Here is a 22,568-nt window from a genome sequence, read left to right on the forward strand (position 1 = left end):
CAGGACCTGTAACCTAGAGGTGAGGCCTACCAGGACCTGTAACCTAGAGGTGAGGCCGAGAAGGACCTGTAACCTAGAGGTGAGGCCTACCAGGACTTGTAACCTAGAGGTGAGGCCGAGAAGGACCTGTTAACAATATACTTTAGTAATTACTGATGGGGATGACATTGTCAGGCAACATTCAGTGTTCATTCTCACGAGTGGCTTTATCTCAAAATGTTCACAAAACTAAAGCTAGCCAGCTGCAAGCCTCACCAAGATAAACAGCTGGATAAACGTGCCAAAAGGTTTCTACTAAATTCTTCCAATTTTTCTTCCCACTTGCTCTGATACATACTCTGTACGTTACACTGAGGATGTGCTAAATGAGGATGTTCTTAATTAAACTGCCACTCTTTCTTTGACTCTGTTGGGCATGTATGATACAGGATGCTCTACTGCCATAAAATGCTGTTTTTCACAGTTACAAATTAGAGAATAAAAGTTCTTTATTAAGTGTTGATATACTGTTTACCCAACAGTTCTGAAGAGCAGCATCTTGCACATTTAAGATAATTCAAAGTGTAACATACAATCGAAAGAAAGCAAAATGATTGAGTACTGTGTAATAAAAATAACCATCTCTCTGAATATGACTATATACAAGATAACACATCTCGTAGATCTGATTTTAGTATTTAGATTAATCAAATGAAATAGCTAACAGTTCACAGAAACCAGTAACATTCACAAACCGTACTAGAGGATTGTACCCTTAATCTATCCTATCATTGCCTTTGGGTTGTTATTTGAAAGTAGAAGTTAGTTAACATTCAAAAACATAGGTCATATATTTAAACTAACAGGGAACTAATAGGTACAACAACAAAGTACTGTAATTACTGAATATTCTACTACACATATAAATGTGAATTGAATGTACTGTCACATCTAGAATAATTGTATGTTTTATTATTATTTGTGTAGCTGCTCAGATAGGCCTAGAGTATGTGATAAATATGCCTATGCTATGTATTCATCAAAAGCTTGTTTGGTCCATTCTGTTTGTGTTGTTTTGTAATGTTATGAGATTTGCTACAGTTACAGTATAGTAGTCATGGGCAGGCTCGAAATGGCCGTCGGGAGAGCTGTGAGATTTCACGAACGGCCGGTCAAACGGCATAATGCAATATATATATATATATATAACAATTTTTATATATATATAATAATAATATACGGTCGTGGGCCGTTTTTCAGTCCCAGTCCAGACCCGGTCATGGGTGTCAGTTGTGACAAAAGGAACAAATGATTTCACTGACATTCCTCTGTTATATTTACAAACCATTTTATGGGGAATACATAATAATTATTATTTTTTATCAACCACCGCAAAAACTTAAGATTGCAAAGATTGTACAAATGTTGTACTGCCACACAACATTGTATTCTGCAACACTTCTGATTATATCTCTAATGTTAATATTTATTCAACTACATGTGAGCCTAATAATTATATATATCTCCATATCATTCAAGACTGAAGATTGGAATTTAATGTTGGCATGATGTCAGCACTACACATAGTGAACAAGTTTAGGGGGAAACAAGCATAAGGACAGAATCAAACACATGGTAATGCAACTGGCTATGATAGAACCTCTCATTTGATAAGAATTCTATTGTAAACTGTAGTACTGTACAATCAGGGTTTCCAGTGAATGAGATCATCCAGCGTAACACTGAAGAGTAGATCCTGTACATCAGGTAAAATGCAGATGTGTAAGATGTGTGTTTAACCTGAGTTATTTGAGTCCATTATTACATTTATGAGTACATTTGGACTTTGCATATTTTTCCTTATCCTTAATGAGCTCACTTAGCATAAACTATAAACTACCTGATGGCACTCAAGGATGAAACTGCAGTTAATAAGACTACTTCATTGTCCTTCAACCTTCATTAATTGTATTGTCTTTTGTAACGAGTTAAGCAGTCTTCTGTTGTCTTGGCCCTCTACGTACAGGCTGTATGCAGACCTCATCCAGAAGATTCATGTTGTCTCGTAGCGTCACTGCCACAGAGTAGAGTTGAGGCTTCAGGGTCAGGCCATATATGCTGTCCATGGTCACCGGCTTGTCTGGGTCTGCACTGAAGTGGCACTGGTGGACCAGCAGTGATGTGAATAGGAAGAGCTGCATCTTGGACAGCTCCTCACCAATGCACCGTCTCTTGCCCATTGAAAAGATGAGCACGCTGCTTGTCAGGTCCTTGTTCAGGTTCCCATCCAGGTCCAGGAAGCGCTGGGGGTCAAAGGTTTCTGGATCGGCCCATGTGTTTGGGTCATGGTTGATGGACCACTGATTGATGAAGACCACAGTGTCCTTGGGGATGTTGTAGTCCATGATGGAGGTGTCGGTGGTGGTGCTGTGGGGGATGGTGAGAGGAATAAAGCTAGTAAAGCGCATTACTTCATAGATAAAGGCCATGACATAAGGCAAATGAGCCTGGTCCTCGATGACTGGCAGCCGACTGCGTTCCACCACAGCGTGCACTTCATTCTGGAGACGCAACTGCAATTCCGGAAACCTTAAAGGTCAAAGTAAAGGTAACAGATTTAGAAATAGGGATGTATTTTGATGCTCTATACTTAAGCCGCACTATAGACTTTCAGCGTTTATTTAATGTTCTTGTTCAGTTTCATGGACATTGTTCATGGATTGTTTGAGATTGTATGAAGATGGAGAGGCTCAAATGTATACAATGTATTGACGTGATGTCTCTAATGGGTATGAGTCTTATACAGCTGTCTGTCGGTTCTTATTTAACTACCTAGTTTATTCCACTGAAATTCAACAATCAAATTAAAACATTTTCTACTGTTATAATGTTTCATATAAGCAGCTATCAACTGTTTCAGCAGAATACTGTTCTACCGAGGTATATGCACGGTAACGTACAGCCCATTTTATTTTAGTAGGCTATAGATTTTTATTGACAACCTACCTCACGAGAATAAGGACGATCCACTGAAGTGCGGTTGACAGTGTGTCTTGACTTGCTCCAAAAATATCACCTATAGTGGGAGACACGTAGTCCTTCCAATGAGGATATAATTCGTTCGTGTTACCGCTGATATTTTTAAATGCCAGAATGAAAGCATCTGTCATGTCCCGAATTGTGCTTAAATCAATTGTCTTTCGGTGATCGACTACTTTCTCCATGATGAAAATGCTGAATTCCCGATTTAGAGCCTTAAAATTATCAAATATTGTTTTGATTGGGTTGGGAAAATATTGAAGAAAGGGCATCACGTCCACAATGCTTCCAGCTCCCACTGTTTGGCTGAATTGGTCATTTCGTCCCACCACTTGCTGAAACTCAGCGTCATCGTAAGAGTATCTCTTTCCAAAGCACACCGCGCACATTATGTTGGCCGTTGAGACCACTAGATATGCAGCAGGTTGGAAATATTTTTCTTCTTCGGTCTTTTTAATGAACAGCTGAAGCAGCTCCCTGACCTCACAAATTAGGTGGTTCTCAAACGCTTTTTTGGTGTTTATATTCCCAGTAGAAAACGTCCTTACAGTTGACTGAGCAATTTTTCGATGAATTTTCCACCACTCAGTGAATGTGTTAAAAGCAAGACTATTGCCATTCGAAACGTATTTAAAAGAAGTAAAGTCTGGTCTTCCCGCAAAATCATTTCCTTTCTTTACGAGCGCCTGTCTGATTGCGTCGCCGTTCAGCACCACCACGGTCCGGAGGCCGAGTTTGATTTGAAATACATTCCCATATATCCGAGACATGCGAGAGAAATAGAGGTGAGGCATGTTGCCTATCTGTGCAGCATTACCGATAACCGGCCACGGGAAGGGTCCTGGCGGATGGTGTACGTCCCAGTACTGCCGAATGCATCGCCATAGGTAAATGGTAAACAGTACAGTGACAGACGCCAGTAGTATAGCTTGTGTTGATAAGCGGTTGACCTCCTTAAACATAACTAGAACGTTCATAATGAAGCCTATAATGAGTAAATATCAGATGTCAGAAACAACCAAATATATGTATTTATAGGCTATGACACATATCTTCCATTCTGTCAAACTTTTTTTTGCAAGTCTGCTGAATGAATAAAATGTCAAATGTAATGTAAAAGTGCATTTGCAGGTTACAAAAAGTCAGATTTCAGAGTGTTTTGCAGGGGTTATTATTGTAATTAATATTTATATTATTTTAAGCATAAGCAGAATGCAAACCATGCTAGACATCAAATAGGCAATTATGAATACACCACCTTGCAGTTAGCCTAATAAGTTGCGTCCTTAAAGAAAGGCTTTGGGTTTTGACACAAAGTTTCTTAAATGCGATGATATTTTGTCTGTTTAGATGTTCGACGATTACTTTGCTGTTTGTAAAAAGTTTATATCCATCACTTGAATTGGTAACGTTTGACGATCGAGATGTCCGATTGTTGTGTCCTCATAACGGATTATTAAAAAGTCTATAACCAATCATTTTCCAATGTCTCGACAACCATCTTCACCTAACGTATCGCAAAGTTCCAGGCACTCCACTCGTTCTCCACAAGTAGTCTATCAAACACCTGACAGCCCAGAGTCAAATGATTTATCATAAACAGAGGAGTGTTAAATAGCATCATAGACCGTCACCGTCGTGATTTGTTGTAATGGGTGGGTAGGTTGCATAGTGTCAGCCCCCTCAGCCCCGCTACCACCAACTACTCTCTCACCCCCCCCTTTCTCTCTCTCTCTCTCTCTCTCTCTCTCTCTCTCTCTCTCTCTCTCTCTCTCTCTCTCTCTCTCTCTCTCTCTCTCTCTCTCTCTCTCTCTCTCTCTCTCTCTCTCTCTCTCTCTCTCTCTCTCTCTCTCTCTCTCTCTCTCTCTCTCTCTCTCTCTCTCTCTCTCTCTCTCTCTCTCTCTCTCTCTCTTGCTCTCTCTCAAATAGTTGTAGCGCACTTTCCGACAAGCAGCTGCACAAGACTGTCCTCGTGGAGCTTCGTTTTCAAAATACTTGCCTTTTCCTATTGCAGTTTCTGTTCAATGTCTCTTTAATAGCAAAAATGCATTTAAAACGTTTGCATATGTTTGAATGTAGGCTAGCCCCCTATTGTAGAAGCTTTAAGGTACAATGTGGAATACAAAATCTTAGAGCTGAATTGTAGGCTTACAAACATTTGGTTCATATTATTTTTAGCATATTGTTTATTAACAGCAGTGTTATTCTATTGTAATTTGTATTAATAATGAAAAATATAGTTTACAGTTAAAATGACATTTTAATTATTTGTGTTATAACTTCAAACGTTATATGACCATAAAATAACTGAACCAACTGTGATTGAAATGTAATACGGAGAATATATTTACAGTTTTATTTTGTTATTGGTAAATTGGTTGTGACATAATGCTTTGTGCAGTCATCACTGTTTAGCCTATTTCGTTTATTTCGTGAATTAGCCTACAGTCAATTAGTAAAAGATATAAGGATATTGCTAAAGCTATACCGTTTAGCCGGCATTTCTATTCAAAATCCATAACAATATTGCCCCATAGGCTACGTGCATCTTTTTATTTAGCAGGTAATATTTTTATCATGTGATGGGGATTATTATTATTGTTATCAGGCACTGAATAAACACATAGGCCTATTGGCTAAACACATTAGGCAATATGTGACCCACGTCAAAAGCTAGCAACCATAATGTCAAAACGGCATTCATTCAAATGTTTTGCAAAATATAGCTTACTTTAACATCATCTTTAAGCAGTTTTATTTTTCACAGAAGAAAAATATAACAGCTGTTATTATTGTCCTTGCCTGTATCCGACTATCTGTGTTTGTCTAGAACTAAAATATCACTTACAGCGCAAGAAAAGCCTAATCCCGCGTATCGACCTATATTTAAGCCTGTGTAAAGTTAACCTTACGAACCTAGGCTACTTTTACAGAATATTTTGTATGCAAATTAATGAGGTAAGACATGCAATGTTGTTCACAGCCTCAGATTTTCTTATTTATAGAAAGCATCGTCTTTCTATAAACACCCAGCATCAATATTAATTTACACAAGCATGAGCTCGGTAGGGCACTTGTTAGGACTTGTTGAGGGTTTCAGTACCACGGACAGCGCATACGAGATAACCTCTTGTTTATTTATAACATGGATCATATTACCTTATGCTATTTAAAGCCACAGCCATTTAAAAAAATTGGTATAGACAAAATAATTGACTAGTGTGTACATTAACTGTTGGGCATGTGCCCAGTCAGCATAGACACACTTAATTTGGCACACTATTCCATGAACCTTGTATAATTAATATATTCCTACAACTGGTTTAAAGTAGGCCAAATCTGATTTACAAAACTAAATTTCCTTGTCGAAAGTTTGGGCTGCATTAACTTCAACCTATGTGTTTTATAATTACTGTCAATGTTTATACAGGATAGTAGACCCCCATGATACCTCCACGATACCTCACATGGTGAGACAATAAATGCGAGTGTAATAAATATGTGATTATAAACACTATCTGCAATATTTTAAAATGTTATTTGAGTCTTAGAAGTACATTTATCAAAGTTGGATTAATTAGAAGTCCTATCAGAACCCTTTTTATTGTCAGATATCATATCCAACATAAAAGCTTCTTTTGGAGCTCCTGTAGATTTAGGTATTGATTCAGATCTTGAATCCTGAGTTATTAAGAATAAATGAACACTTAGAGCCTTCTAGCTGTACTGGTTCTATGGAATTCCTCCTGGCTTGGTGATTGTGTGCCAGCCTGTAGTGTTCCTTTGGTAACGGGACCCATAAGGGCGGAGAGAAGTAGATGAACACAGACTATCCCCAGCCCCTGTCACTGGAAAAACCCATTCTTAACCTCAGTAATTGGAACTACATCCACACACTTTTTTCTTTGTTGGACTCAAGACTCAGGAAGTGAGCTGAACCCTGACAGAAGGTTATGTGTGTGTGTGTGTGTGCCTATGAGCTGGATTTGGCCAGCTCTGCTCAATCAAACTGGTGATCCTGAACATCTGCGGTCATGAGAAAGGGTTCATGTGGCAAACAACACAGTCAAATCCAATTCCGAAGACACATTCTCCTTCGACAATCTTTCTCTTCTGTACCTAGTCCGTTTAATGCACTGCAATCTAAATTAACATTTTGATTCACATCAAACTCACTTAAGCTAATTACATTTCGAAATTCCTCACAATACAGACTTTGCCCAAAAAATGGCTAAGAAATCAGGGTTCCACTACAATGTTTTGTGATCTCCCTTGGCACCAAGCTGTGTTATATTGACATCTGTCAGCATCTCAGTGTCGGGCAACCTAGATTTATGAGGTCAGGGACATCATGCGTGTGTGTGGACCTTTTCTCTGCAATGAATCTTGACCGACCCAAGCAAGCCCAAATAATCTATGGGAGATAACTCCTTCACTATTGACTGAATTGTAAAGCTAGAAAAAATTTAAAACACATTTTTAGACTAGATCTTGTGTACCTAGACTGCAGCGTGGACTTTGGTCACGTATGCCCTCTGATGGACCACACAGAGCTCCTGGTTCCTGCATTGTTATCCTCTGGTGTTGTGCTAATTCTGTACTCCCAAGCCCTTTAGCTGACCACATCCCAAACTGACAAACACCAATGTAGAACACTTCAAATGCTTTACTTTTTCAGAACTTTGCATATCTGTTTTACCTTCCATTTACGTGCAAAATCTTTACTATTATATCTATTATTACTGCATAAGTCTATTCAGCCTATGGTCTGCACCTCTCTGTATCACCAACCATCTCTGGAGGAAGGGATCTCTCACTGAGTTGCTTCTTCCAAGGTTTCTTAAATTTTTTCCTCCAGGATTTTGGAGTTTTCCCTTATCATCCTTGAGGGATTTAGGTTGGGTGTCTGTGTATCCCTCCTTGACATTGCATATAAAAACAACGGTAACAAATAAAAGGTGATGTGAGAATGTATCTTTAGGGTATGCTTTTCTGTACAGCAGACAAGACAGTTGAGGCAACTGCTGAAAGCGAGAAAAACACAAGACGGGCAACAACATCAATGAATCAAGAAAAGGCCCATTCATTGATTTATGTCATTAATTAGTGGAACTGTTCACGAAAGAGAGGTCTGCACTTTTCTGCTCTCAGTTGGCTTATCTTCATCTTCAGATTGATGCTATGAAAGTCTGGTGGAGATAGACGACCAGAGAGAATGGCCTTAGGCTGTTCCAAACATAGAGAGCAGTCACGCAAGTGCACTCTATCATGAGAGTGACTTTTGAGGGGAATGCTGTTGACAGCTTCACTAAAACGCAACGCTGCGTGTGGTTTGGAATTGCATTGCTTACTGAGTGAAGTGTGTGGAATGGGTTTTGCAGTCAGCCTTTTAAAAAGCATCTGAACACATCACACCAACTTGTTACGTGACTTCTCAGTCTTCAAGGACATCCCATTTTTCAGTGTTTACTGCATTTATTCAGAAGAGGCCAAACACACAGACCATATAGGAACTGTGTAATAACGTGTAGTGACACACAGGTTATAAAGTCCTTGATACATACCAGTGCCTATGGCATATATTTGTCAGGCAGACATGACCACTGAGTAATGTGCATTCCTTAGGCCTTTCAGGTGCACACAGTATGACATAGATTAGATATACTGTACTGAAGCCACAAACCAGTTATGATCTTGTGTATATTGAAAGACGTCGGACACAAATGTTAACCAAAATGAAGACCTGTTACACATACCTGAGCATGTTCCTTGTGCAGTTTTATTTCAATACAGGGCCCAACTTTCTTCATGGATAGCTACTGTCCTGATGTTAATGAGTGGGTTTACAAGCGTGATCAGGTTAGTTTCAGTACAACTGTGATTGGAGCACAACACCACGGGAAGATAAACCCTGTTCTTCTCACAAGTTTCTGAAATGTACGCGTACACATATCCACATGCCTTACTGATACAGCAATATAAGAATACCTGTCCGTATGGATTTATCCTGCCTCTCTCTGATGTGAGAGATGAAGTAACCTGACGCTGGTTGTTTGACTACCAGGCAAGTGAAGCGTCCCTCGGTGTGACACAGCTAGGGTTATACATAGAGGCATACCCTGTTCCCGTGGCCCGCTCTCTCTTACTCCTCGTTAACCGAATGACCTCTTTGACTCCCAATGTCAAACTGCCCCACAACTACACCCTCCCTCCTGCTCCCCCCAGACACGACCCAGAGAAGCACAAATCCAGTGTTTTGCTGAAACAGACAGGAAAAAAACCCTAAAAGTTCATGAAAAGGGAACCATGCTAATGAGTGTTAGTATCCTAATGACCTTGCGGATGAACTGAGTGTTCATTGAGGTACCTCTATGTGAGTGGTCTTTTTTGTCTGGCCAACTGCTGTTGAGGCCCTTTCCAAAAGCGTAGCCAGCAGCCCGTGAAGGCGTCTCTCTCCATCCCCACACTAAAAGGGCATTTTCCCCTCTGAATCCTGAATCCGATTTTTTGTTATTCTGAAGGAAAGCCATTGTCACAAGTCTGGGAAGGCCAGCTGAACTATTGGTACTTTGGGAAGAATGGAAGCCCGTCTGTATAGTGCCTGTCAAATCGCATGACTGCGCTTTCTGGGAAGATTGACGCATCCTCACTACTCCTTTTTGGTTGCTATCATTGTTTTTATAGTCTTATGTAAAGAGACAAATGTACTTACTTTATGTAAAAGGTTTAGTCAATCAAAGCAAGAAAGAAAAACCTCATTATGAGTCTAGAGATATTTTGTTTTGTCTTGTGTGACCTGACAGGGGACTGGATATATTCCTTGTAATAACAAATTACATTTGGCCTGTACATAAATAACTGTCCAGATAATATAAAACAATTTGTTGCTTCTATTTTCAGATAGATACAAGATGTGTATTTTTCGGCTTCAAACCACATAGCTTAAACATTTCCTGTGGTTGCGGGAATCTTTCAGGCATTTGAACACTAGGAACAGAGATTTGTGGATAACCAGGCTTTCTGCCCTGCTTCTCTACAAGATGACAGTGTTGCTATTCCAACCCTTAGGAAGTCTGTCATTAAAAGTCACTGAAGCTTAGCAGCCCACCCCCCCTTCTGTTGATCTGTTTCCCCCTGTGAGAGGTCAGAGGTGAAGCAGAATTCAAAGACAAGCAAAGCTTCCCCCTTACCCCCTTCTAAAGCCAATCTTTGTGTTTTCACTAGCAGGTAATGATGACTGAGCGTCACATACGATGGGCATGAGCCTGCAGCATGCTAGTCACGCGAGGTGTATTGTCTGCTTCATGGTTCAGAAGTCATGGGGCACCTTAGCCTGGCTCAGCATGCTCATGGACAGTCATTAGGCCGACTCTAATAACACCAGCTTCTTAAAAGCGATTTCTGAATGCTTTTGCAGATCTCTACCAACTTCTACATTTCCCGTCAGGTTACCTTTATTGTGTGTACACAAACAATAACGGATCGACCCCAATTCCATGAAACCCCAATGATCAACCCATTGCCATTGAATACATGTAATTAATTTGACATCACAGTTTTACCTATATGCTTCTTTTTACAATCTCTGCACAGAGGGGACCCAAAGTGTATATAGAGTTAAAAAGTTTAAGGTATTGGGAACGACCTGAAAGAGGCTTGTCAGACTGTTCTCTGGAGCACTAAACCGTGACTTACCTCGCCATTCATGCGAAAACCAAGAGTGTATAAAATTTGTTGCCACACAAACGCAGGATGAACTTTGTCTTTTTTCTCCGATGATCGTATTTTGGACTCATTGTCTGGACAAGGAAGATGAAAACCCGGCTCCTTTTACATTTTGGGGAATTCCTTAGTGCTCATCTTTGTTTCTGGATGTGTGTTTTGTGAACACTGGACTGTGTAAACTGTACATATTAGAATACATAAGAATACCCCAATGCTTTGGAAATAATCTTCAATTATTGCTTCTAAAAGAGACTGCAGGAATAATTCTTAAATCAATCTTCAGGACCAAATTTTGTCTCAGCCACTGAGGACACAAAGGATTATGTTGTCCAGTGATCGTCTTTTTTCTCACGATGACTCACGTGTGTCAGGGTGTTCCAGTATGTCTCGAGGCTTGCGTGACTTCGGTACACTGGAGGAAAGAGAGAAAAATTCCCCTTAAAGAGAAAATTCCTTGACAGTCTCTTCTGGGTCCCTGCAGTTTTCAGTGTCTTGTTTCAGAGAGGGTTTGGTATTTCGTCTAAGCTTTTGGTTGCTGCTGAAACGTCATCAACGGTTTATCCAAAAGTCTTGTGGAGGACAATTTGTTCAGGTTCTGGTTTGTGTTGGTCTTAAAGCTATTGTTAAGGTTCAACCTCTAAGATGAGGGGACATAATAATAAGTCAATTAAGTTAAGAAGAAATTAAAAAGTGTTTTCAGATGGCTGTATGTCTTTGACCCATTTTAGGTTTTTGTGTCCATACATTTCTCTTCTCTTATGAACACAGTCTGAGGTATACCTGGCGGTCATTCTTAGAGACTGTTTTAATTGACAACTTAATACAGTTAGTAAAATTGCAAGTTAGATGGTCAACATTTTCAAGAATTCAAAGAGTCTGGAAACCTTTTGAGTTTTTCAAGCAGAACTTTCTCACTATGTTGCCACAACATCAGCAGAATGTGAAAAGTGTCAGGTAGACAAAATGAACCATGAGGTTCAGCTCATTATGGCAAATATTTGGTCTGCATTTCTTCTATCTGGGCACAGACCATTATAATATTCAACTTTATTTATGAAACAATGTCCAAAAACAATAAACCAACATACAGTATTTAAAAAAACTGGTGCCGGTGTTACAGTATTTGAACAATTAGTGTAAACACTGCTGATTTAGAGTATTCCAAATTCCTATTGTCCATTTTATGTCTTAAAGTAATTAGGGTGTACATGTTTACAGATTTCAGGAAGCCTGCAAACTGTTATCCCTGTTTACGGCTTCAACAAGCTTCAGCCCATAACTATAGTGTAATGTCATGTTGTGTGCAGTTCTGCTGTTCTAACTTGTTACTGTATGATGTAATGGAATGTTTGAGGAAGTCTTAAAACCCTCATGCTAACAGAGGGGTGTGTGAAAGGGAAACAGAATTATAGTACCAAAATAATGTCCAACTTTCTTTTGTCCAAGATTCTCTCCAACTGTATACAAAGATGAATACATTTTCTTTGAATGACCATACACAACGTATTCAACAGAGCCTTCCTTTGCTGAGTGTTCATCTAAAAAATAAATGTGGATGTTTCCATCAAACGAAAGTCCAATTTAGATCCCATCAGCCACAGCTTGAGTTTCCTAACCGTCAAAGCCACAAAGACGGCCATGCTCCAATAAACTGAGTAGATCTCTAATGAGTTTTCTTTATTGTTTTGGTCTCTGTCCTGCTCATTGCTGGAGCCATGGACTGACAGAAGGAGCTCTGTGGACCCGCCTGCCAGGAAGACCAGTACAGCTGTCCTCCTAGGAACCCCACCAGAACTAGAACCCATTCACCTACCACACCCCAAAATAATGCCACACACCCATCTGCCTTACCCTGACCCCTAGAAGTAGGTTCAGGTTTCTTTATTTGTACCCATAGGTAAATACGGTGTATGTGTCCATTTCAGTTATTAATTACATTTGTAGCAGACATGAGTTCGGGCAATTATGACTGTTTATGACATTTACACTCTAGCGTGTGATCTAGCTGCTTCACTCATATGTTGAGTGTTACCGTGTTGTTGTGATTTTTGCATACATGTTTAGAGCCAACCAGGTCTGGACTGGGACTGAAAAACAGGCCGGGATTTTGGAACGCAGACCAGCCCCCAACCGTGTATTGTTATTATTATTATTTATTTTTTGCATTATGCCGCAGTCGTTTGACCGGCTGTTCAGGAAATCTCACAGCTCTCCCGACAGCCAGTCCAACCCGGGAGCCAACCATTCAGTTCCCTTGCTGTGGCAGTGGTTGCTAAGGGTTTAACAAGACGTCTTGAGTTGTGCCAGGGTTGTTCAGGGTTGTTTTGTTTTTGCAGTTGAAGAGGAGATTAAGATGGGCTGTCATGGAGTTGGTACTCCAGCATGTAGGTGAGGGCTGGCCTGTCAGTTTGGATTACTTCTGTCTCAGCAGGCTTTGATGTATGGTGACAGCAGCAGATAACTTTGACACGCTGAGGAACCTACGCTTCCTTTTTGTGTTTGGATTGGCTCCTATAACTAAGAGACGACCCAGACAAATGCTGTGGTTAATTTTGTGCCTGCATGCATAAGTGTGTGTTGGCATGTTTGTATGTGTATTTGGGTTTTACCATTTGAGATCTTAGAGACTGAAGTGTCTTTCAAAATATTCGACCATTCTGCAGGTTATTTGCTCCAATTCCAACAATGATAAGATGATAGAATTGAGTTACAGCAGGAGGGCAGTTATACAGGAGATGGCTTGGGCAGCCAAGTTTTCTACAGTTGCTCATCACTGCACAGAGATTTGGTAGACATTTGTCACTCAGTGAGATACTTGTTTGGGAATATGTGACCCAGCAGGTGAGCAGGATTTATGAATGGTATGAGAGAAAATGTCCCCTTCCATTGATAAAATCTTGTGTTCTGTAAAATGTGACTGAGTGCCTTTTATTACAGACAGACCCATTCCATTCTTTCTAGTTTACATTCCTTTATGTAACCAGGTAATGGAGTGTGTGTCAGGCTGAATGGAACATCCCAAACTGGATTGGCAAGGTTTCAGCTGTAGGAACACACGAGGACTATGTAATCTCCAGGCTCTCGCACGCAAACACGTACACACACAAGCCAGTACACACCCCTTTCTTGGGCTTGTACTAGACAGATAGACTAGGCAGTTATCATGGCATTGCTGTGTTTATTAACAGTGTTTGACATTCTGTTTACTGTGGAATTTTGACAAAATAATTATGATATGGAATGTAGGCTTTGCTCACATGCTTATGCTTTGCTAAATTAAATTAATAATGTGTGGTCTGTTGGTAATTTTTTTTTTTTTTTTTACTTGGGCAAGGCCTTGTTCCTGTGGGAGAGTTAAGTAGAAGCAGTGTGCGTAGATGTAAGGTGAGCTGCTGTTGAGTTATTGTTTTAGTGCAACCCTTTCGTGTGGCAGCTCTGCCCGGACAACTTTTTGTTGTACTGTCTTGTCACGAAATGATACCATGAAGGAGGGGAAAATGTGATGGAAACCAGGCAGAGACAGTGACGGATCTTCTAGACAAAGTATGTTTAACTCAAAACTACTTTTGGGAACCATAACACTATATTCCTCTGGATATTTCCTGTAATAAATTAAGTGTTTTATTCAAATTAATTTTGCTCAGCACTTGAAAAATTATTGTTGTATAACACAACATACTGTTAGAAAATAGTATTAAGTGTTGTATTTTCAAATACTACATGAAGCTCTTGTGTAACTCTTAATAAATTGTGCTGATCGTACTGTTTGCAAAATAAAATGAAAACAAAAACAAATGAGTCAATGTTATTTGTATTTTGCGTTTGTTGTTTACAGCTTGGTGAATCAGAACTGCACTTTTGATTGTGACAAAGATATTCGTACAACAATTAGCCTTTAATGTATCCTTCCTGTCATCTTCCTCTCATCTGTCCATTGTGGCCGACAGCTACAGGGTGGTGGTCCACATGTGGATACATTAATGTTAGCTCAAAACAAACCAACAATCATTCTGCAAAAGAGAGGGTGAAGGGTCAACTACTTATGGAGAAAGCTCTGATTCCATATGTGAGATGGGGCACTATTTTCCAATCCAATCCTGAGCAATCCATCTTCCCAGCAGGCCCACAAAACTGTAACCACTGTCTCGGAAAGACGTTGTCTGCATAGAACACTTATCCAGTTAATTGAATGATTGCACATACTGTTTGCAAAACACAAACAATGTTGTGGTTACCTAAATGGCAGACTGAAATACCAGTCTGTAAGTAGGCCAAGAAGGGTTCTCTATTTACCTGGGGAGCCTAGCTCTCTTTTCAAACTGTTGGCAAACAGCTTGAGTTCGGATTAAAATTATAATCCAATTGAATTCTTTGTTTTTGCCTTTATTTGTGCATTTAGTATTTGATCTTCAGAAGGCTTTTTACAGTGAGACTCAAAGCTGTCCTCCTCAATGTAGTATTGGATGTGTGATTTAAGCCCTTCAGTAATTACCGGCTTGCTGAAAGTGCCATTGACAGCTTCCCATTGTGGTGTGTAAGCCTCACCATTCCTTCCTTGCGTTTTGAGGAGGGTGCAGAATTCAACACATTTGGCAGGACTTAGTGACAAACCTTTGTTTTCATTTGTTTGTGCGTTGCTAATTGATGTCAACATTTCAAAGTCATCTGTGATTGTTTATTTCCCTCTGCACAGATATTTGAGAGAGTTTCAAGAAATAGATGATGCGACATCAGAAAAATAGTGAGCCCTGTAAAGGTTGTATTATTCCATTGTTTTGGCTTTGCTTTGATTCCTTAAGTCATATGCTGTTGGCACCCACTATGACTTCAGTAATTTCCTACACCATCCCTCAGTTTGGCCCAACAAAGGCTCTTGACTTCATGTTAAATTAGGGAATCAGCCTCAAATCATGGCAACCCACTTTCTTATTAAAAAAAACTTTATGTTCTCTACATATTGTGACAGGGTCTCTGAGACCAATGTCGTCACTGTAGACAGATCAATCCTTGATTTTATTTAAAGCTATTTAGACATATTGGGTGTGTTTCTGTCCCACCCAGGAAAAATACTTACTGACATCAACTGTAGCTTGACTTGAGAGTGTGACAGAGAGATTTGTTGTTTTCCATCACAGCACTGCTAGTCCTGGGCAACGTGTCTGCAAAGCAAAACCCTACTGACGTACATTACAATATAATGTATGTCTTCTCTGCATATTGAAATTCCTTAGTTGTCCCCTTCACTTTGAAAATCATGGTCATGGCAGGAAATTGGAATGGTAACAGATGTTGCTGTAGGAGATGTGAATTTGACAGGGAAATCAACACACACACCTTATTAGCCAAACCTACACCTCAGGAAGCGTAAAAAAAACTTTGTGGCAAGGTATCATTGTGTAAAGAACATTGTGGTGCCATTTTGTCTGAAATGATCAACATGACATCCTACTGGTATTTTGCTTAGCACTATGCTATGTGGAAATGAAAAGGAAAATATGTCCTAGATTAGTTTTCATGCAACCAGTATTATTTTCAAGGCTGTTTCACTCCCGCAACTTTGATAGCTACATGCAAGAGTGGTGGCAGCTACACACAAGCATGGTGGCAGCAGCAGTGGCAGATGTCCAAATACTGTAGGCAGCAGAAATGATTGGTTGTGTGTTCCATAATTATAGAGCTACATGACATCGTAGTTTTTGTGTGGTAACACACACCATGTAAAGTAAAGTTCATGTAAAGTTCTATGTTCAGAAAGTAATAACAGAGGTTTACTCAATTTGATACAGGTGACATACAGACAAGTCTGACCAAGCAAGAAGCCTAATTATTATTTGTGCAAAAAAAGAAGGAATATACCTCCATGGACTGGGTCATCATTAGCTCACCTGTGAACTGTGCCTGTGGGCACACGGCAACATATCATTACAGTCTCAGTAGTCATCCTTAGTCATGGGAAAAACGTATCAGGAAAAACCAAGTCTATACACACATACATTTTTGGTAACTTACATCAGGCTGTATCCTCATTTCTTCATTTAATCTCTGATGAAACCAGTGTGCTATGTTCCTATTCTGTGCAGGCTCTTTGAAGACTAAGGCCTCTGATCAAGCATTTAGAGTCATAAAACAATGGAAGGTGTGGTAGACTATATCACAAACTGTGTGCTCTTCCTTTGTCAAATATAATATAGAATTGGATATTTTGACATTGACCTCAGGAGGAAATCATTTAAAAGGTCATTATGACAACCTAGAAGAGGGCAAGCAAATTATTACCAGTCATTTGATCCACATAGTGATAATCCACAACAGGTAGATGTTGTTGAACTAATCAGACTCTACATTCTCCACTGTTTGATGGACATACACTAGAGACACAGGTGGAATTGTTCTATAGAACCCAGTGATGAAAGAAGTAGATTGAGGCTCATTGGAGAGGGCCCCTTTGTTATCCATGGCAAAAACAAAGGTTCCCTTCAGGTTCTGTGGGCCAGGTCAGAGGTCCTGTTTCCATCGGGCAGGTGAGATAAGGGAGCCAATAGCCTAGACCGTCTTTTAAGGGATGAAGACATCTGTCGACAGCCTTATCACCGCCCTGGGAGAATCATGAGAGAGACCAAGCAGAGTCCCTGGGACATCTAGAGGAATGTAGGAACTGGAGGTAAGACCTCTAAACCCCTCTTGATCAGCTCCTTTCTTGCTCTCCACACTACAGACTTTATAGTACAGAATTTCTTGTACTGTAGTATTGAAAGAGTCTCAATGGAACCAAGAGGCTGGAAGGTTCAGAATGTGTACATTCTTTGATTTCATACTCATAGGCAGACAAGGTTACAATACGTTTCTTTTCAGTAGTTTTTCCAGGATTTGTATATTTTGAAGCATGCTTGCTTGCAGCACCCTGGTAACTAAATCCAGTTGATCCCAATTATGCAATGGCATAAGCCATTTAGTCACTCCTAAAAGGAGGATTCTTTGCAGACTTTTCCTCTTGCCAAAATGGAAAAGATTGAAGAAATACTACTTCAAGCGTGGACTAGCACTCCTTCACCAGCAACTATACGCCATACCGCATCATCACATGAATCAATGTATGCATTTTTTATGGACCAGCTATTTCCAGATGTGTGTGTGTATGTGTTCCACTTCAGAATAAATAGCCTCACAATGATATAATAATAGGTGAAAACCGCCCACAAAATGTCTACCTCCTTGTCGCCCACTGCAGTCATGTCAGGCGTGTGACACACATCCACATGGAGTCATGTCTGTGCTCCAGGCCGACCCCAGACTCCTTACATCACCATTCTTGACACTTGGCTTGTCTAGAAACCCACCTTCTCTCTAATGACAGAAAAGGATTCAGACGGAAAACATTTGCACAATTGAAACGTAAAACTGACACACCATCTCCTTGCCCATCCAGCCCCCATTCACCCTCCTCCCTGTCTCCCCTCCCATATCTCAATGATTTTATGCATTGAATCGATTTACACATCTTGATCCAATTACAGTGTGTAAAAGCAACTTTACTTGGAACTGTGTGTTTTCGGATCTGGAGTCCTATAGGGATAATGGGTGTAATTCACAGCTACTCATACATAGGTGGGTGGAAAATAAAATGGGAGGCCTTATCAATTGGTAAACCAACAGCGAAGAAGACCCTTGATATGCAAATAAACCCCATTAACTACCTGCACAACAACATGTCAAGTATATTTCCATAGCAAGTGACTGTGGTCTGTTGTGCGTACCTGGTGGGTTACATGTGTAGGTGGGGAGTGTGGAAGCCTCTGAGACATGCTGTACACCTCATCTCTGTCTGAACCTGTCCCAGTCTTGGCCAGTCAGGCCGAAAATTGTGCCCTTGGGATGCAGTGACGTGATCCTGTACCTCTGATGTTACTCTTTCCTAAAAAATGAAACATCTCCTTCTCCAGTTCTTACACACCCTTGACCATGTATACGACACTCTTGATATCCTGCTTAATATTTTGTGATTTATTGATGAGCTTGCTTAACTGAAATGTGCTAAGGGAAGCAGAATGTGTTATTATGCTACAGTTTTCCAGAGAATAGTTCAATAAAATGCAAACTGACTGTTTCTATTTACTATCCTTGAACACCTCTTATGTTAACTTAATTGTCCCCTAAAATCTAACCATCACCAATTCCATCCTCCCAATGTCCTCTCCTTGCTTGGAGTCCAGATCCAACTACACTGAGGGATTACATGCTGGCTGTGTGCAGTAGACCAGGGTCCCTGGGCTGTGCTCCATGTGACCACACACATTTGTACAGTAGGAGAGAGGGGTTCTCTCCGTTGCTGTCTCTATGGTTCAGTGGTTGGTCAGGAGAACTTGACTGTGGAGAACAGAGAGAAAGAGAGAGAGAGAGAGAGAGAGAGAGAGAGAGATTAAAGTAGAGGGAGAGAAATGGAAAGAGAAGGAAGGATCTAGATAAGCACTTGCAGTCCGGGAGGTCTATCTTGTGACGAGTAGCCTCAGTTTACAGATATATCTCCTATTTACATTACATGTTATAAAGAGGGGATATCACTGCATCAGTATACAGTAGCTATGTTACATAACCACCTGGAGAGACTGACCTGCCCCGGATGATCTGTTTGTGTGTACGTGCATGTTGTCATACTCCCCCAGTTACCATGACAAACAGAATTAGCACTCTTCTATTTAGACTGTGGTTCATACATTCCCCTGCACTTGATAAAATCTCACATGTATGTGTGCGTGTGTGTGTGTGCGCGGCCAGTGTTTGTACGTTTGAGTGTATATCAGAGGCAAGCTGGTTTGATCAGGACCCTGACAACAGGAGGTCAACAGAGTACATAGATACAGTCCAAACAGCTGCTTCGCCATAGCTCCACTTTCTATCAGAAAACTAAGTAAGATATCATGGTGATCTAAAGCATATACAATTTGCAATACACAACATTTTTAGAACTGTACTTAGTTGCTCTCTAGGTTCTTTTGATGGTCTGGTTGACTGGTGCATGATGAAAGACATTCTGATGATTACATTCAGAAACCTGCATAAACCCCCTTAATGCTCGCTGCACAAGCCTGCATAACTGATAGGGTTTGGGCAGGACTGGTGCGCAGATAGGGAGGGATGAATGGACGGGTAGAGGGCTGAAGGGCACTCAGAATTGACAACTGCCTTCCCTCTACAAGATCTATCATCTAAAGCCTTGGAATGGCAGCTACACAATCCACTGAATCCAATGCACGAAGCTTACCGCTTTGGTGGGCTCCAGCCCCTCAGGATCACCTGTACCTGAGAAGGGCCTTCAGATCCTCACCTTGACATGGTGTCACCACCAATGACAAATATACATGGTCATTTACCCCATCTCTGTTTATTTTTATCTCCAGAAACAAACAGCTCCTGTTCTTATCACCACAGCCCTCTGTGACATGCTTGCGTGTAAAAAGGGCTATACAAATAAATTTGATTTGATTTGATGACCATTACCTTTTTTGCCCAAAACCATGCCATCTCAGTGGCATCCAATAGAGGGAGATGCATAGGCGTAGCCAGAATGTTCTAAAGGGGACATTGTCTGAGGTGATCTAGCAGTATTATCAGTTGGGGATGGGGGGAGTGCCCGTGTAGTTTAGAGATAGTGTGTGACTATGCAGCCATGGCCACCCACAGAGATAAAAGAGATTACGGTAGTGTCTGCAAACAGAGGACCAAAACACTCAAATTCCTAGTGAGGGCTCAAATATGACTTATCATACTATTTTTACAGGAACTTCGATTTCTGGTTAATATTTGTATCTCAAAACCACTGTTTATATTGCTGTCAACTTGGGTCAACTTGTTAGAATTGTTGGTTTATGTAGTCATACATTTCCTTCACATGCAAACTGCAGGTGTGGTTCTTTCTAGTACTGCCAATCTCTTTGCCTTTCAGCACAAGACACTTGACTTGTGGTATTGTTTGTGTGGCTTTTCAGGGATTGTTATACAGCCAATCATCTTAGCTATGAGAACGATCCACGTATGAGAGAGATGTGTTCTCTGATTGAGTTTAGGTATGGCTAAACCAAACAAAATGTTTGCATGCGAACTTTTGGCATCTGGCCAGGTGTGAGAGCACGCAAAGCACGGAAGAAAATAGCCTACTGACGGTTACATAATGTACATGGATTGGTGGGGGTGTGTCTGTGTGGGTGGGTGGGTGGGTGGTTGGAGGATTGAAGTTTAGCAGTGAGCCAACACACAGTACATTCATGTTTAATTGAGGTTATTGAATTTATTTTAGATGGAGCATTGTTGAATGGGCACCCATAGGGGGAAGCCACCTGCTTCTCTATTTTTGCATCACGGCAAGAACAATAGGCCACTAACTTGTTAATGGGGTTTCACAACAGAGGGTTCAATGCATGTTTGTTCTAGCTATGTTAGTTCAAGATTTACAGCTTCTGGTCTCGTTTCAAGTCTATGTATTCAAATGACACCGGTTCCGTTTCGTTCAGAACTGCTTGGTCTCTCATACTTTTTTGTGTGCGTATTTCACACAAAAAATAGAACAGACACGGTTAGTACCAATGTTGGTATAATCGCAGTAGATAAAGACAGTTTCCATATTTGATACATTAACGCCCTCTAGGGGAGGTGATTATTGTTGCTCTAAAAACATAACACCCATAATGCAATATTCAACGTATTCCCTTCCGCATTGTGTATTGAGTATTCCGATTTTGTTACACGTGTCAATTACGATTCATTCTTATAAACCTTTGCCAATAATATATGTAGTCTGCAAGAATGGACCGTAACAGTTTAAAGGCAATATTGTTTGATCTGGACAATACGCTTATTGACACAGCGGGCGCAGGAGTGGTGGCCATACAAAAAGTGAGGAGAAATAAATTAACCGAAGTGCAACTCAGAACAGAGCCTGCACACTTAACTACATACAACACCATTCACCATCAACCTGTAATGGAAATGCTAACAATGTACCATGTCCTTCCACAGACAAGTGAGCTCCTGAAAACCGCTTTGGGCCAAAATGACCATTGCACTGATGACATCTGTGACAGGTTCAAAAGGAAGCTTCTACACGAAACTTTCGACCCTGCAGAGGGTAGATCCATTGATGAGGTGCGTGTCAAGCATTGGGAGGAGAGCATCTTGGAAGTAGTGAGTAGCTCCTACCCTAGCCTGGGACACAAATGCTATTACCTCTGGAAGAACACTCGCCTGGAGCTTCTAACCTTATCACCTCCAGTGTGTAATCTACTGAAGGAGCTGAGGACTAGCTATAAACTACTATTGCTTACGAATGGAGAGACCCATACCCAGAGAGAGAAGGTGGAGGCAGTGGGGTGTCAGGGATATTTCGATGCCATAGTGGTGGGGGGAGAGCATGCAGAGGAGAAGCCTTCGCGATCCATATTTACCCACTGCTTCAGCCTGCTGGGGGTGCAGGCTCTTCACTGTGTGATGGTGGGTGACTCTCTGTACACAGACATCCTGGGGGGCTTCAAGGCAGGGGTCCGTGCCACCGTGTGGATTAACAACAGGGGTGGCTCGCCACCAGAGGGTTCAGTCAAACCGGACTATACCATTTCCAGTGTGTTAGAACTACCAGACATTCTGGCTCATTTCAAACAAGGCTCTTGAAAAGTACTTGATATGGAGAGTGCCAAGATAAATATAGTCCTAAAATAATTTTCCCCATTAATCTGTGTGGTGGGTGCACTCAGACAAAAATTAACACTAACATTCCAATGCTGTGGATGAATAATTAAATAAAAATAAACACAATTTTATTGTTAAAAAGTACTATA

At 40.7% G+C, this 22,568-nt stretch overlaps 2 protein-coding genes across 2 annotated transcripts; one reads left to right on the forward strand and one right to left on the reverse strand.

Moving 5' to 3' along the window:
• Positions 1-510: 510 nt before the first annotated feature.
• Positions 511-4,588, reverse strand: cyp1b1 (cytochrome P450, family 1, subfamily B, polypeptide 1). The gene is made up of 2 exons (XM_067236469.1): positions 2,986-4,588; positions 511-2,568 (listed from the first exon to the last, which is right to left on the reverse strand). The coding sequence occupies exons 1-2, from the start codon at positions 3,993-3,995 to the stop codon at positions 1,968-1,970; spliced, it is 1,611 nt and encodes a 536-aa protein (XP_067092570.1). The 5' UTR covers positions 3,996-4,588; the 3' UTR covers positions 511-1,967.
• A 16,907-nt stretch (positions 4,589-21,495) lies between these two features.
• nanp (N-acetylneuraminic acid phosphatase) lies at positions 21,496-22,535 on the forward strand. The gene is made up of 2 exons (XM_067236889.1): positions 21,496-21,630; positions 21,754-22,535. Exons 1-2 carry the CDS (start codon positions 21,541-21,543, stop codon positions 22,399-22,401), a joined length of 738 nt encoding a protein of 245 aa, XP_067092990.1. The 5' UTR covers positions 21,496-21,540; the 3' UTR covers positions 22,402-22,535.
• The last annotated feature ends 33 nt before the right edge of the window (positions 22,536-22,568 follow it).

Source organism: Osmerus mordax, chromosome 5 (genome assembly GCF_038355195.1).
Source record: "Osmerus mordax isolate fOsmMor3 chromosome 5, fOsmMor3.pri, whole genome shotgun sequence".
Taxonomy (NCBI): Eukaryota; Metazoa; Chordata; class Actinopteri; order Osmeriformes; family Osmeridae; genus Osmerus; species Osmerus mordax.